This window comes from Canis lupus, chromosome 1 (genome assembly GCF_011100685.1).
Source record: "Canis lupus familiaris isolate Mischka breed German Shepherd chromosome 1, alternate assembly UU_Cfam_GSD_1.0, whole genome shotgun sequence".
Taxonomy (NCBI): domain Eukaryota; kingdom Metazoa; phylum Chordata; class Mammalia; order Carnivora; family Canidae; genus Canis; species Canis lupus.
Window position 1 is genome coordinate 19,218,373 of NC_049222.1, and position 16,785 is coordinate 19,235,157.

Below are 16,785 nucleotides of genomic sequence, written 5' to 3' on the forward strand. Positions count from 1 at the left end.
TATATGTTCTCATTCATTTGGGGAATATAAATAATAGTGAAAGGGAAAATAAGGGAAGGGAGAAGAAATGTGTGGGAAATATCAGAAAGGGAGACAGAACGTAAAGACTGCTAACTCTGGGAAACGAACTAGGGGTGGTAGAAGGGGAGGAGGGCGGGGGGTGGGAGTGAATGGGTGACGGGCACTGGGTATTATTCTGCATGTTAGTAAATTGAACACCAATAAAAAAAAATAAATAAATAAAAAATAAAAAATAAAGGTCAAAAGTAGAGAACTCACTAATCCTAGTTTTTTGCCCATTCCTGCTTAGTCACTAAGAGTAGCAGCAAATTAAACTACCAAGATTGTCCAAGACTCCATTTTTTAAAGTAGTATATTTTCAACTAATAGCATATTTTACTTGGTCACATTTACATAATCAATTTGAACCTAGCCTGATATGTTAACTATAAACCACTAGGAACAAAAAACCATTCATTAGCCTCTTGTGTATACTTTTTTTAAAACAAATGATTTTTCTGCTTAAGATCTTATGCCTTCAATATCACTTATTTGAAAATACTGAATAGGGGTGGGCTCATAAAATTAAAGGTTTTTTTTTTCTTTTTTAAAAATTTCTTTATTTATTTATGACAGACACAGAGAGAAAGAGAGGCAGAGATACAGGAGGAGGGAGAAGCAGGCTCCATGCCAGGAGCCTGACGCGGGACTCGATCCCGGGACTCCAGGATCGCGCCCTGGGCCAAAGGCAGGCGCTAAACCGCTGCGCCACCCAGGGATCCCCAAAATTAAAGTTTAGATTATCAATTCACAAATACTTGAATATTAAAGCATAGAATCTTATCCTGAAAAGTAATAAAAAATAATATCAGTTTTGACAATTATAATTAACAAGTAATTGGGACACCTGGGTGGCTCAGCGTTTGGGTGCCTGCCTTTGGCTCAGGACATGATCCTGGGGTCTAGAATCGAGTCCCACATCGGGCTCCTTGTGGGAAGTCTGCTTCTTGCTCTGCCTGTGTCTCTGCCTCTGTGTCTCTCATGATTAAATAAATAAAATCTTTAAAAAATAATAATAATCTAATTACTGTATTTGGTGGTGTTTCTGAAAAATCACTCGCCTATAGAAACTATATACATTATGCATAATCAATTTTGTGATTTAACTGAAGTCAGAATATTACTGAATATTGTAACTGATAACCAATATGCTTAACATGAAAAAGTTGCTACAGCAGCTATAATAGCCAATATTCCATATTCCAAAGTGTATCTCACACCACATAATACATGTATGTATCTTAACTTAAAACATAGTGGGGAACTGGTATTTTAAAAACATAATATGTACTTTGTTTTATCTAAGATTTTTTTTTTAAGATTTTTAAAATTTAATTATTCATGAGAGACACAGAGAGAGAGAGAGAGAGAGAGAGGCAGAGACACAGCCAGAGGGAGAAGCAGGCTCCATCCATGGAGCCTGACGTGGGACTCGATCCTGGGTCTCCAGGATCGTGCCCTGGGCTGAAGGCAGGCACTAAACCGCTGAGCCACCCGGGCTGCCCCTTATCTATGTTTTTTATACCAGTCATCACCCTTTAGTTTACCTGGAAATGACTGGTTGGAGAGAAGTATATGTTCAAGTTAGGAAAATAAAGGACAGGTTACAGAGCATCTTAACCATACATAAATGTATAAATTCTGTAAATTCAAAATATTAAAAAAAAAAAACTCTCTTTCCCTCATCATCCCTTCACATAAAGATGGAACAAAATGTTCAAAATGAAAAAGCTGTGCAAACCCAGAATATAAGTAAAGGAAATTTAGTCCTTAATGTTCAAAAAATATAGAGGTAAAAACCTAGTACTCACAGTGCCATTATATTTCAACTCTAAATTGATATTAAGTAGGTTTTTAGAAGTCATAATAAACTTTGGTTTTTATATAGGAAATACTTTTTATTATTTTTAATGCCTAAACATTTAAAATACTGTATGATCTTGAGGAGATACTGTAATGCCTTATCCAAGTAATGAACTACTATCATTCAGCAGTATTCTATGATTATCTTTGTCCTCCTAAAATTATACCATGTCACTAGGAATAAACCTAACCAAAGATGTAAAGGATCTATACCCTCAAAACTATAGAACACTTCTGAAAGAAATTGAGGAAGACACAAAGAGATGGAAAAATATTCCATGCTCATGGATTGGCAGAATTAATATTGTGAAAATGTCAATGTTACCCAGGGCAATATACATGTTTAATGCAATCCCTATCAAAATACCATGGACTTTCTTCAGAGAGTTAGAACAAATTATTTTAAGATTTGTGTGGAATCAGAAAAGACCCCGAATAGCCAGGGGAATTTTAAAAAAGAAAACCATATCTGGGGGCATCACAATGCCAGATTTCAGGTTGTACTACAAAGCTGTGGTCATCAAGACAGTGTGGTACTGGCACAAAAACAGACACATAGATCAGTGGAACAGAATAGAGAATCCAGAAGTGGACCCTGAACTTTATGGGCAACTAATATTCGATAAAGGAGGAAAGACTATCCATTGGAAGAAAGACAGTCTCTTCAATAAATGGTGCTGGGAAAATTGGACATCCACATGCAGAAGAATGAAACTAGACCACTCTCTTTCACCATACACAAAGATAAACTCAAAATGGATGAAAGATCTAAATGTGAGACAAGATTCCATCAAAATCCTAGAGAAGAACACAGGCAACACCCTTTTTGAACTCGGCCATAGTAACTTCTTGCAAGATACATCCACAAAGGCAAAAGAAACAAAAGCAAAAATGAACTATTGGGACTTCATCAAGATAAGAAGCTTTTGCACAGCAAAGGATACAGTCAACAAAACTCAAAGACAACCTACAGAATGGGAGAAGATATTTGCAAATGACGTATCAGATAAAGGGCTAGTTTCCAAGATCTATAAAGAACTTATTAAACTCAACACCAAAGAAACAAACAATCCAATCATGAAATGGGCAAAAGACATGAACAGAAATCTCACAGAGGAAGACATAGACATGGCCAACATGCATATGAGAAAATGCTCTGCATCACTTGCCATCAGGGAAATACAAATCAAAACCACAATGAGATACCACCTCACACCAGTGAGAATGGGGAAAATTAACAAGGCAGGAAACAACAAATGTTGGAGAGGATGCGGAGAAAAGGGAACCCTCTTACACTGTTGGTGGGAATGTGAACTGGTGCAGCCACTCTGGAAAACTGTGTGGAGGTTCCTCAGTTAAAAATATACCTGCCCTACGACCCAGCAATTGAACTGTTGGGGATTTACCCCAAAGATACAAATGCAATGAAACGCCGGGACACCTGCACCCCGATGTTTATAGCAGCAATGGCCACGATAGCCAAACTGTGGAAGGAGCCTCGGTGTCCAACGAAAGATGAATGGATAAAGAAGATGTGGTTTATGTATACAATGGAATATTACTCAGCTATTAGAAATGACAAATACCCACCATTTGCTTCAACGTGGATGGAACTGGAGGGTATTATGCTGAGTGAAGTAAGTCAGTCGGAGAAGGACAAACATTATATGTTCTCATTCATTTGGGGAATATAAATAATAGTGAAAGGGAATATAAGGGAAGGGAGAAGAAATGTGTGGGAAATATCAGAAAGGGAGACAGAACATAAAGACTGCTAACTCTGGGAAACGAACTAGGGGTGGTAGAAGGGGAGGAGGGCGGGGGGTGGGAGTGAATGGGTGACGGGCACTGGGGGTTATTCTGTATGTTAGTAAATTGAACACCAATAAAAAATAAATTCAAAAAAAAAAAGAACAATGGGAGAAAAATGAGATTTTAATAAATGCAAGCGCTAAAAAAAAAAAAAAAAAAAAAACTAAAATTATACCATGTCACTATGTTTATAATCACATGATAGCATAAATCAATACCATTAAATTATACCATCAATATGAATTCTATCAAAAAGTCATTCCCACTATGTAATCAGTAAAAGATCATCTATATCCTCAGAGAAACGAGAACACTCAAAGTATATGATTAAGATATGTACATTTTACAATTGTGCTTATAACTAACCATGTCAAATTATTTTATGACATTTAACAGAGCAACCTGAATCTTTCAAATTCTTAGCTAAGAAGAGCCACCGATAAATGTAGTTGTGAAAAAATTTTCAATGTCACTATCAATTATAAATAATACCTGAAGAAGTTTACCTCTTTATCTGTTCGATCCAAGAGGCTATGTTGTACAGGAGGAATTAAATTTTCAACCGCTTTCCCTACATCACTGCGGAATGAATCACTAGCTGGGAGGCAACTGAAAATGAGAAAAATATAACATTCAATTAAAATACTGGCATTAAATATTTTACCTGATGAGGATTTTTAGACAATGGACAAAATATGGATTTTCAAATTACAGTTAATTTAATTTAGGCATTAATGTCATAAAAATGCCCCACTTCAAATAAAGATCCACCTAATTTTTGTACTTGGTAGTTAAAATGGAATTATAAATCTAACTTAAGAAATTCTAAAGTTTTTTTTTATGTAAATCATTTATAGTTCAAACATCATCATACATTCAAGTCATACTCTGAATTCAGACTCTTGCTTTATTTAAAGTCTTAACTTATTATTGACTGAATACCTGGCAGGTAGTTTGTAAATATAACTTTGCCCATTTTCAGTCCAAATGATTACTTTATCTGCTGATACAAAGTCACCTCCAGTCCACGTCTGTCCATTTTCACTAGGACCTGAACACAGCAAGGAATAGTCTCCAGCATCAAATACCTACAAGGAACAAGAAATTCACAATCTAATCCATGCTGGTGTCATTTAAATAAGATACAGTGACATTTAAACTAAAAACAAGGGGACCCTGGGTGGCTCAGTCAGTTAAGCATCTACCTTTGGCTCAGGTCATGATTCCAGGGTCCTGAGAGCGAGTCCCACATCAGGCTCTCTGCTCTGCAGGGAGTCTGCTTCTCCCCCTCCCCCCTGCTCGTGCTCCCTCTCTTGCTCTCTCTCTCTGAAATAAATAAAATCTTAAAAAAAAATAAACTAAAAACAATACAAAACTCTGGGAATATATTTAACAAACTCAGGCCTTTAAAATTCACTACGTCAAGTTAAAGGCATTGTGTCAGTGAGCCTTGGGGCACAGTCACTTTCACCAGGGAAAACACAACTAGGTCCCCAGCTGTGTGCCTCTCAACAGTCAGACATATGACAAGCGGAGCAGGCGTACTGCCTTGCATAGAGCCAGGGAATCTTTAGCCTTTCTTATCTAAAGGTAGGAATGTTCCATTATGGAATTCCAAGTAATAGGGAACCAGCCTCTAGAATGCATGGTTAGGACTCCTGTTTTATTTCTGTGTTCAGTAACAATATTTCTAATACACTAAGATATCAGAGTATCTCTCTATTAATACAGGAGTTACCTTACTTTATTTCATCTAGGGGATGAAGTAGCATAAATAGGAAGTTAAAAGACTCAGCTTTATTATTTAATAATTCTCACATATAAAAGTCAAGTCCTTCACCACACACACACACACACACACACACACACACACACAAGTCCCTAAAATTTCATCAGCAACCCAGGCCATCTGGAATTTTGCATTTGTAAGGCACACTAAAGTTTACAAAGTGCCTTTACATCATTATCTCATATAAGTCTCAGAAGGACTGCAGGAGGCAGGCATTGCTGTTCCATTTTACAGACAGCAAACTGACACAAATACAGGTTACACCACCAGCTCAAGGTTGTATGTCCAGCAAGCACTAGAGCTAGGACTAAAAACCCTGACCTAATAATTCCTATAAGAATTTCAACCATTTTCAATAATTGGTAAAAGTATATTCTACAGTGCTAAAAAATTTCCCCAGGAGGAATGAGTAAATCAGTGGCCCAGATTTTTTATTTCAGTTTTTTTTTTTAAAGATTTTATTTATTTATTCATAGAGATGCAGAGAGAGAGAGGCAGAGACACAGGCAGAGGGAGAAGCAGGCTCCATGCAGAGAGCCTGATGTGGGACTCGATCCCGGGACTCCAGGATCACGCCCTGGGCCGAAGGCAGGCGCTAAACCTCTGAGCCAGCTGAGCTGTCCAATTATTCATAGTTTTGAATAATAATATTCAATAGATAATAAGTCTGGAGGGTGGTCTCCATTCTTTCTTAGACTTGTCTTGACTATTCTTGTAGTGTTAATGTTGTAAATAATAAATATAGCAATCATGGTAAATTCGACTAGGATTTGTTTTAATTTCAGAAAGGCTTTGTATAAGCAATTTGATTGCCTTTTATTTAAAAAAAAAAAAACAGATTCCAGTAATTATAGGAACACAACATATGATAAAGGCACAACAATAAAAAAAAGGAATTATTCAACAAATGGCATCAGGAACTGGGGTCCTTCTGGAATAAAAATAACACTGGATCTACATCTTGCAATTTATACAAAATAAATTCCAGAGTAAATATTCAAAGGTATATAAAGCACAATTATACAAATATTAGGAAAAATGAAATTTTTTAAAAATCTCAGCTTGTGATGAGCCCTTTACAACATGTCACAAACTGTCAGAAACCATAAAAGATAACCACATTAGAATAAAAAACTTTTCAGCAGTATTTGGAGAAATCATTCTATTGAGTTACTATCTTAGTGTTGTTTTACGATGCATTTCCATGATGATTAATGAAGCTGAGCACCTTTCTATACATTTATCAGCCACTGGCTTTCTTCTTTCGTGAAACATTTTTGTCCATTTCCCTACTAGACAGACTTATTGTTCTGTTCTCACATGAATACCAAATGCTTATTATGAACACACAAGAAACTGGTATTAAATAGTGCCCCTGGAGAGGGGAAGAAAAAAACCAGGGGGAAAAAAAGATGCATACTTTTCACTGTGTCCTCTTGCACTCTGATTTTATTACTATTTTCATGTACTTCAAATTTTAAGACAAAGGAAGGATCGTACATGGCTCACTGTTAACAGGAGCTGCTAGCGTCTCCTCTCTAATCTTATTCCAAAACAGCAACAGTGGCAAGGATAAGGTTTAAGGTGTCCCCCGGTCCGCCTGTCACTACAAAGCCCATCCCCTTTGAGGTGGTATCAGGTGGAAGTACAGAGCATAGCTGCTGCAGTCAGGATGCCAGAGCTGTAGCCCAGCAACTCCACTACACCCTGGAGAACTTCAGTGGAGCTTTCCGTGTCCCCTATAGTACAGATGTCTCATCTGCAAAATGAGGAAAGTAATAGCTCCTACTTCGGCCGGCAGCTTCAAAAACTATTCCTTCTTTAACCCTGTCCCCTGAATATGGTGGGATGTTGTGACTTTCTAGACTAAGAAATACGGGAGAAGTGATGAGATTGCAGTCCCAAGAGTAGGTGGGCCTTGGCTACAACTTCTCTTGCTCACTTACTACTCTAAGGGAACACAGTTTCCATGCTGTGAGAGGCCCACATGACAAGGAACTAATTCTCCAGCCAAGAGTCACCTGCCAACCACCGACCGAGTGAGCCTGCACGCAGAAACACCCTAGGTGACCCCAACCAGAGTCCTGGCTCACATCTTGACAGTAACCTGTGGGAGACCTTGGGCCAGAGGTGCCCCACTAGGCCATGCCCGGATGCCCCACAGCTGAGCTTGTGGTACAGGAACCAGAGAGGAACTGATTCATGTTTATTGTTTTAAACTGCTCAATTTTGGAGTAATCTATTATGCAGGATTAGGTAACTAATATATCTCCCCTCAGAGAGTGGTGAGGATTAAAAGAAATAATACATAGAAAGCTTTGAAATATATTCTAAGAACAAGTGGTAAAAACATGCTGGTTCTTTTTTGTGTTATGGAAACACTGAAGTCTGGCAATGTGGAAGTAATATACTCCTTCCGTCATTAGCTTTAAAATGATGTAGGAAGACCTTCCCAAATCCAAGAACTCAGAACAGAATGGCAATTGGGAATAACAACAAGCTACAAGGACAATCAGCCTGCAGAAAACTCACCACCTCTGCTTATGTTGTACTGAGGAAATGATGACTGAAACAGCAGCAAAGGGAGAAATTAAGATAATGGACTAATATTCATTAACTAAATCATTCCATAACCCAGAACAGAAAAGGATAACTATACAGCCAAATCCCAACACCTAAAAATTTGATATCAAAATCACACATGAATTCCAAAGTGTTAAATATTCTTGCACCAAGCTCTTCCTTACAATTATCTTTGGAAGTGTGATAAACCACCACCTTAAAGGGTAAAAATACAACTTCTTACTTAGGTAGTTATCTTACCCTCCAATATTTGGAGCACACAACCAAAAGTGACCTTTGTGTGAATGCACAAAAAGAAATGCTTTGGCAATTCTGACAATAAATTGGTTTGGACTCCTCCTCAAATATTGGCTCAGTATCCTGAAAAGAGAAAGATTTATGAAATTTTAGGAATGGCTTGGTTGTTGATTAAAATTATCATACAATGATTAAAAAAATAAAATGAAAAACATCACTTGATACATTCATCCTTTTAGCATATCATATGAGAACCAAGGTAATAAAAAGCAGCAAAAAAAAAAAAAATTCTAAAAACAGGGCAGCCCCGGTGGCGCAGCAGTTTGGCGCCGCCTGCAGCCAGGGGCGTGATCCTGGAGACCTGGGATTGAGTCCCACATCGGGCTCCCTGCATGGAGCCTGCTTCTCCCTCTGCCTGTGTCTCTGCCTCTCTCTCTGTCTCTCTCTCTGTGTGGCTCATGAATAAATAAATAAAATATTTAAAAAATAAAAATTAAAAATAAAAATTAAAGATAAAAATGAAATAAATAAATTAAATTAAATAAATAAAATAAAATAAAATCAAATCAAATCAAATCAAATCAAATCATCCTGGCACAATGTCTTTGCTACAAAGCTACTCAATAGTAAAATGCTGATGAGAATCAGTGTCAACACTGTGGCAGTAACAGATGATAAAAGTTTGAGTCAATCCTAAATTCTGTATCTGTATGTTCTTTTAGGTAAAAAAAAAAAAAAAAAAAAAAACCTGATCAATTCCTCCAGGTCCTCCCAAATTCAGTATGTAAAAATTCACTAGCTGAAGAGATTAGCATCAATACTGTCAGAATATTGATCTGCTGTTCCTATCGACAGAGTTACAAGGAATTCGAGCACAAAGAAAAGAGAGAGAACTAAAATTGGCTTTATATACTTTTTGTGTTGGTCTGTGTTGGTTTTCTTTTCCCTCAAGCAAACTATCTTTTAACTTTAATAGAGGCAACTGAGGAAAATCCCAGCTCTTCTGTTTCTCTACTTTACATCCTGTACAGCATGTTTCTCTATTTCCTATCCTCGACAGAGCAGATGTCTGCTATCAAAAGTGAAAAACATAATGCACTTACAGAGACAACATACCAGGGGATGTTCTAATACTATGTCAGTAAGGCTCTCGAAAAAGAAGAGATTTCTCCAGATCTTTAGGAAAAAAGAGGAGGGGGGGCTATCATCACTAAAATTTAAGACTCTAAGAACAGAACATTTGTCTCACCTGCATTCCACTTATTTCAGAGGTAACAATCCACACCTTCAAGATGCCCGTCACTGAGAGTGCTACCACAGTGTCCTCTAAGTCGAAAGGGACCAAGAAGCCAAGGTTACAAACATAATACTTTCTTTCTAAATAGTAACATGGCTTGCATTAGTGAAATTAATAGTTTTTCAACTGGCATAAAAGCATAATTCTAAATTTCATGAAATAATAGAAACCAGGTTTTGAAAAGTAATAGGCCACAAATTTGAAATTCAAGGAAAAGTTGTTTGCAGCTACTTGAATTTATTGCTAATCAACGAGTTTTTAATAATTTCAAATGTTCCTGGATCACTATGATTACATGACGATTTAACAAAGAATTTTTATTCTTCAAAATTCACAACTTTTATTATCATGGATGAGCACACTCTATCTCTCGAAGACACTCATTTCCCCACTGTTCCACCTACCCTGCCAGCCTTCTAGACATTTTATGGCACATTACACCTTCTATAGACTGATCAAGAGAAAACATGATCTAAAAACTGAATTCATTAGCCCACTTCGGGGAGCTACCAAAAAAAAAAAAAAAAAAATGAATTCATAAGCTTCAGGTAAGGAAGCAGTCACAGCTCCATGGCAACATACATGAAACTTTGGGAGGCGAGACATTGGAAACAGTCTAATGCAGGCTCCAGAGTGAGGGTAATACATGTGAAAATTGCAATTTCTTTACTAAACAGTGGATACCTGCCTTAAATTCAATTTTCTTATCTGTACACAAATACAAAAGAGTAAGAACAGTACCTAGCCCAATGGGTTGCTATGATAATTAAGACACACCACAAGGATAGCACTCAGCATGTCAATCAAGATGGGTTATTACTATTATTAAAAAGAACCATTTGCTGTAAGTAAAAACCTCATCATGTTATCTACTTCTCTAGGCAACGAAGGCACTGGAATGCAGGAATTACAAGTCATGACCCTGTATGGAGACACTAACGACTGTTCACAAATCTGTTAATTTATAATAAAAGTGGAACATACCAATATATCCAAAATTCTCAAATACCCCAAAGACCAGAATATGGTAACTGCAGATTAAAAGTTACATACGTTTACAACATTATAAACTGATAACATTTAGAACTGCATGCACAGCACAAAAGGTTCCATCAGTGACAATCTACCCTGTTTATTAGACCAGAGTGAGTACTGGTATATTTCATATGGAAATAGTGTAAAAGTTCAAAATGTGCACACTACTTGTTACAAATATATTTTAAAGAAAACATTAACTATAACTACAATTACAGGTGAACAAACTAATAATGAGTTCCCGCCCGGAAAATGAATCTCATTTTCACTGCTATGCTCTGGAATAAAGCAGTAATTCTCGAATAGGCATTAAAAAGCCTCTACTTAAAGATTAAAGAAGCCTGCTCAATTTTATTTGACTGAACATCTCCCAAATATATTTGACCAAAGACCCCTCCTTTTGCACTAATATCTATCAACAAACTTCAGAACCAATACTTTGAAGATGGGCCCTTGGGAAGTACTGCAAACCCATCCACTCTGTTTCCACAGCGAGTGCTGGACTTCAGACCTGCACCACTCTTACCTGGAGTATTAAAATCATCTCCCATCTAAACCATTCTCAACAAAGCCACCAAAGTGATGCTTAAAACCTAAGTCCCAGGGTGCCTGGGTGGCTCAGGTCAGGATCTCAGGGTCCTGGGATCGAGCCCCACATCAGACTCCTTGTTCAGTAGGAAGTCTGCTTCTCCCTCTCCCTCTGCCCGCCTCCGTCCCCCTGGCTCATGGTCACTGTCTGTCTCTCTCAAATAAATAAATACAATCTTTAAAAAATAAAATAAAACAGAAGTCCTTTCAAGCATTCTTACCAGAGACTGTCCAACATCTATAGGAAGGGCCAGAAAGCTACAGCTCACAGATCAAATCCAGCCCATTGCTTGGTTTTTGTAAATACCGTTTTATTAGAACAGACAAATTCACTTCCGCGCTATGTGCTTTTGTGCCGCACTGACAGAACTGAGTAGTTGAAACACGTATCACATGGACTACAAAACCTAAAATATTTAGTATGTGGTCCTTTACAATACAAGTCTACCAACCCCTGATCTACAGGATGAAACCCAAGTTCCGTAGCTACTACTCAGGCCCTTCCTGATATGCCTCCCACCAATGGTGCCAACCTCAGAGGTCCCCACTCCTTCCCTCAAACTTCTGTTTTATGTTTATGAAATATGTCATATATGATACAGAACTCTACAGTAAACTACCCATCACATTAGGGCGCCAAAGTCCTTAAAGGGCATCACACACTGACCTTGTGTTCGGTGAGATCGGATAATACTCATGGAGCTAATCCAGTCTGGAGAGATCTTTGATACTAAGGAGTATAACACCTCAAGGCTGGTGGCATCCACAACGAGGATTTCAGGATAGTGGCCATGGCATAAAAGCCTTCCTTCTCTCTGATTTCCAACAGAAAATTGGTAGAACTAAAAGGAAAAAGAGTTTTAAATGTTCTCCTTGTGAGACTTGATTCAAAGGCACTCATCACGCTTACTGCACTCATTTTCTTCGGTAGTATTTCCAGACAGGTTCTATATGGTACCTATTAGAGGTGTCTATGTATGTATATATAGTTTATGTCTGTATAGACATCCAACAAGTTACATTAAAATTTCAAAATATCTAACAAAACTTATTCTTTTCCTAACATCCTCCCTTTTGAATAATTTTGGAGAAGTTATAATAATTCTTCCTTAATTTTCCATAGATCTAAAACAGATTGTTGACTGAATTCATAAAACACCTCAGTAAAATCAGCTTCACAAATCAGCTTCACAAATCAAAGCAAAAGTAATCTTTTCGCAAAACATATCAATTTTAGATGAATGGGAATAGGTGGGTAGAAGTTTATAATTACTAGTTATGACGAAATAAAATTTAGAAGATGACTGCTGTTCAAGCATATTATAATTAGTGGTAAATTCTGATTAATCCAAGTGTGTTATTTCAGACTGAAGTGTGAGACAACTATGTAAATCATCCTCATAATGCACATTTATACTTTGCGGAAGAAACACAGAAGAACCAATACAATCATGATCTACATGTTACTCATCCCAAGAGCAGCTCAAAAGGAAATGATGGGTTTCCACCAACCAAAGAGCAAAGGAAAAATAACTATCAAAACAAAACTAACAAAACTTCTAAAAGGACCTGTCTCTCATCAGCCTCAAAAAAAAGTGACTCTCCTAGTAGAATGATTCTCTGAGGGGATTACAAGAAGGTGAAGACATCTCATATCCAGACTACTACTTCCCAAAAAACTGGACTCTATATGAATATGAGGGCAATATGAGGGCAAGCTAGACAGTGCAAAGCATATTGTAAGCACTCCACAGCTGGGTAAAAAAACTAAGGAATCTTGATCCAGTCTGTCTGCTCCCACACTCCTCAGTCCTGCCCTCAGGCTCAACATCGTGTGTGAAGGAATATGATCTTCTCTCAACTACGGAGTACCCTGGATATGAAGGATTACAACTTCCTAAACACAGATCACAGAGCACATTAACTATGGGCAAGGTAACACCACTAAGATTCCAAGGGGAGAGGGTGTCTAATAAAACGCAGGCAACCACAGAGGAGGGCATCTCTAGATCTTAGACGGTTGATCCAAAAAATATGACACACAACCTAGAGGTCCCAGGGACTGTTAGGCACTCTCATGATAATGTGACCATAAGCAACTGTAAGCCATCAAGGAGGAGGAGGGTCAAGGAGGAAAAAATGGGTGCAGAGAAGCCAACTTTGTCAGTATCCACCAACACCAGCCAGGAGACACACGTACACTGTAGTCACTGGAGTAGAGCTCTCCTGGGGACAGGGATATTTTATTAGCCTTGCCTGACTAGCTGCCTCCCACCTTTTACTTTATACTCCCAAATTACCTTCTGACCACGAAATTTAGTCTCCTAGACACCTTCATACTAGCAAAGAAAGTATCCTGAATGGCTGGGACGCCTGAGAGGTTCAGCAGTTGAGCATCTGTGTTTGGCTCAGGGCATGATCCTGGAGTCCCAGGACCGAGTCCTATTACAGGCCTCCTGCCTGTGTCTCTGCCTCTCTGCGTATCTCTCATGAATAATAAAAAAGAAAAAAGGGAAAGGAAAGGAAAGGAAAGGAAAGGAAAGGAAAGGAAAGGAAAGGAAAGGAAAGGAAAGGAAGGAAAGAAGGAAAGGAAAGAAAGAAGGAAAATTCCTGACCTGCCCGCACACTTCCTTCCCCAAGCAGCCTCCTCCCCCCCCCTCCCCCCCCCCTCCCCCCCCCACTCCCCCGAAAGAAAACCCCCCCCCAAAAGAAAGAATTATCTTGAATGGAGAAACAAGTTTTCCAAATATTAAAAAGGGATCTCCCACATGATAATTCAGTAAGTTGGCATCTCCTTGTAATTTCTGTAAGTACCAGTCTTATCAAGGTTTATCATTTCTGCTTATATAAACAACTTGCTCTTGGACCTGAGAGAGTGAAGATCACACAGGAAACAACTGTCACACACTAGTGCATCTGTCAAAAAGCATCTTCTACTTAGAGATCGCTGTCAATTTAAATGCAAGACCTAATACAGGATCTGAGAAAGAACAGGCACTAAAAATATGTTGAATAAACAAAGATAATTTTTCCTAAAATTTTAACCAAAAGTTTTTAAACCATGGAATTAAACAATCAAGATATGTTTACATCTAAGGAGTCCAAGACATTTATATGTAATTTTTCAATAAAAATAATCTACAAAGTCACTGTCTACCATTTATTATCTCTTTCTCTCTATAAACCCTGATTCTTCATGTGACAAAAAATATATAATATATACCCCTTAAATAAAAAGCATATACCCTAACAACACTAAAGAAGCAATTTTTAAAAGGCCCTCACCAGGGCAAGAAATAGTAAAAACAACAACAACAAAAAACCTTTATTACACAAACCACTACCTCACTCCCATTTTCCACTGCTTTTCTAATTTGTGTTGCCACAAGATTTCTTTCCCAACAAATGACTCCATTTGCTTAAGCGAGGCAGTATGATGTAACCGAAAGAATAGAAAGATAAACCTGATTTGGATCCTGGCGCCAGGAATGACTCACTGTGAGCCTGGGACAAGTCATTTAATCATTCCTGGTCTCAGCTTCTTTCTGAGTATACTAAAATAGTATACTCCTACTTAATTTGTAAGGATGTGGGGAAGACTAGATGAGATGCCTATACAATATGTGCTCAGTAAAAGCTAGTTTTCTTCTCTTCCCTCTCCTGCCCCATCAAGAACATAAATCATATTTTCTATATAGACTTGTGATTTTCCCAATACTCAATAGAGTAAATGATGCATAAATTGAAGCACAAAGAAACTATTATGAGAGAATAAGAACACCAGGGTGTTCGCAACCGCCGCTGCGCCACCATTGCTCGCCAACGCCAGCGCCGCCTCTAGCTCACCGAGCTCCAGCCAAGGAGAAGGGGGGTAAGTAAGGAGGTCTCTGTACCATGGCTCGTACAAAGCAGACTGCCCACAAATCGACAGGTGGTAAAGCACCGAGGAAGCAACTGGCTACAAAAGCCGCTCGCAAGAGTGCACCCTCTACTGGAGGGGTGAAGAAACCTCATCGTTACAGGCCTGGTACTGTGGCACTCCATGAAATTAGACACTATCAGAAGTCCACTGAACTTCTGATCCGCAAATTTCCTTTCCAGCGTCTGGTGCGAGAAATTGCTCAGGACTTCAAAACAGATCTGCGCTTCCAGAGTGCAGCTACTGGTGCTTTGCAGGAGGCAAGTGAGGCCTATCTGGTGGGCCTCTTTGAAGACACCAACCTGTGTGCTATCCATGTCAAACGTGTCACAATTATGCCAAAAGACATCCAGCTAGCACGCCACATACGTGGAGAACGTGCTTAAGAATCCACTATGATGGAAAACATTTCATTCTTTAAAAAAAAAAAAAAAATTTTTTTTTCTTTTCTCTTCTTCCTGTTATTGGTGGTAGTTCTCTGAACGTTAGATATTTTTTTTCCATGGGGTCAAAAGGTACCTAAGTATATGATTGCAAGTGGAAAAATAGGGGACAGAAATTAGGTATTGGCGGTTTTTCCATTTTCATTTGTGTGTGAATTTTTAATATAAATGCGGGGACATAAAGTATTAATGCAAGTCAAAATGTTTCAGTGAACACGTTTCAGCAGTTCAACTTTATAACAATTATAAATAAACCTGTTAAATTTTTCTGGACAATGCCAGCATTTGGATTTTTTAAAAACAAGTATATTTCTTATTGATGGCAAAAAAAAAAAAAAAAAAAGAAAAAAAGAAAAGAAAGAACACCAGGAATATCAGTCAGAAACTATACATTCCTATGTAAATTCTTGTATAAGGCAGGCATATGAAATAGGCATTTCTTCAACAGTTAGAAAGTCAAAAAAGTGTAACCAAGGACCAATTGCACAAGTAATAAACAGGATATGATCTACAAAGTGGATCCATTTGTGTTAATCATGAATGGAATCATAAAGGCTTTAGCATGAAAGATTCCATTATTTAGGATCTAGAGGACTGACCCAACTAGTAAAGGGGCTCTCGCCTAGTTAATCAAAGTGGCCAGAAAAAGAAGTGGCACGGGCAACTGGCTTACCTTTCACCTTTCCTCATTAGTCCCTTCTACTTAATAAGTCCCCCACTATACCATCTGATGAGGAACACTTTTACTATCCCAATTGTACTCTTCTTGTCCTATTACTTCCACCCCATTTTTCATATAAAAATATGGGCTCAATGTTTAAAAAACATTTAATTGTACACCTGTAGTAAGTTATGCTGACTTGAACTGTTATGGAAATAGATACCAACCTGTATGCCTGTATGTGTGCAGGCTAACTTTGTAAACTCAATACATCTGCCATCATTCACATCCCAGAGACACATCTCTCTATAAAACAAAAATAATATCTAACTTTAAATCTGATTTTTAAAAGCATTGTTCAATTTTGTCACAGTGCTTTAAAGTGAATCTTCCATTAAAACTGATATATTTCAGGAAAAGTAGTGTATAGTCATTACTGTGTCTGTGAAAAATTCTGGTCCTCACTCACCATCCCAATCTCCCCTTCAACCTACACCC

General features: G+C 38.0%; 2 protein-coding genes across 7 annotated transcripts in view; one reads left to right on the top strand and one right to left on the bottom strand.

The window, feature by feature from the left end:
• WDR7 (WD repeat domain 7) overlaps window positions 1-16,785 on the bottom strand; it is a 353,142-nt gene that overhangs the window by 307,504 nt on the left and 28,853 nt on the right. For all 6 annotated transcript variants that reach the window (XM_038525932.1, XM_038525930.1, XM_038525933.1 and 3 more), the window contains 6 exons: window positions 16,515-16,593; window positions 11,932-12,106; window positions 9,594-9,670; window positions 8,348-8,467; window positions 4,678-4,823; window positions 4,242-4,344 (listed from right to left, as the gene is read on the bottom strand). In XM_038525932.1, the coding sequence (XP_038381860.1) occupies window positions 4,242-4,344; window positions 4,678-4,823; window positions 8,348-8,467; window positions 9,594-9,670; window positions 11,932-12,106; window positions 16,515-16,593 (700 nt within the window). The remainder of the gene's footprint in view (window positions 1-4,241; window positions 4,345-4,677; window positions 4,824-8,347; window positions 8,468-9,593; window positions 9,671-11,931; window positions 12,107-16,514; window positions 16,594-16,785) is intronic.
• LOC612779 (histone H3.3A-like) lies at window positions 15,104-15,617 on the top strand. The gene has a single exon (XM_038525936.1). It carries the CDS (start codon window positions 15,159-15,161, stop codon window positions 15,567-15,569), a length of 411 nt encoding a protein of 136 aa, XP_038381864.1. The 5' UTR covers window positions 15,104-15,158; the 3' UTR covers window positions 15,570-15,617.

What these genes read in the sequence shown, in the direction of transcription:
- LOC612779 (XM_038525936.1), top strand. Translation starts at nt 15,159, where the DNA reads ATGGCTCGTACAAAGCAGACTGCCCACAAATCGACAGGTGGTAAAGCA.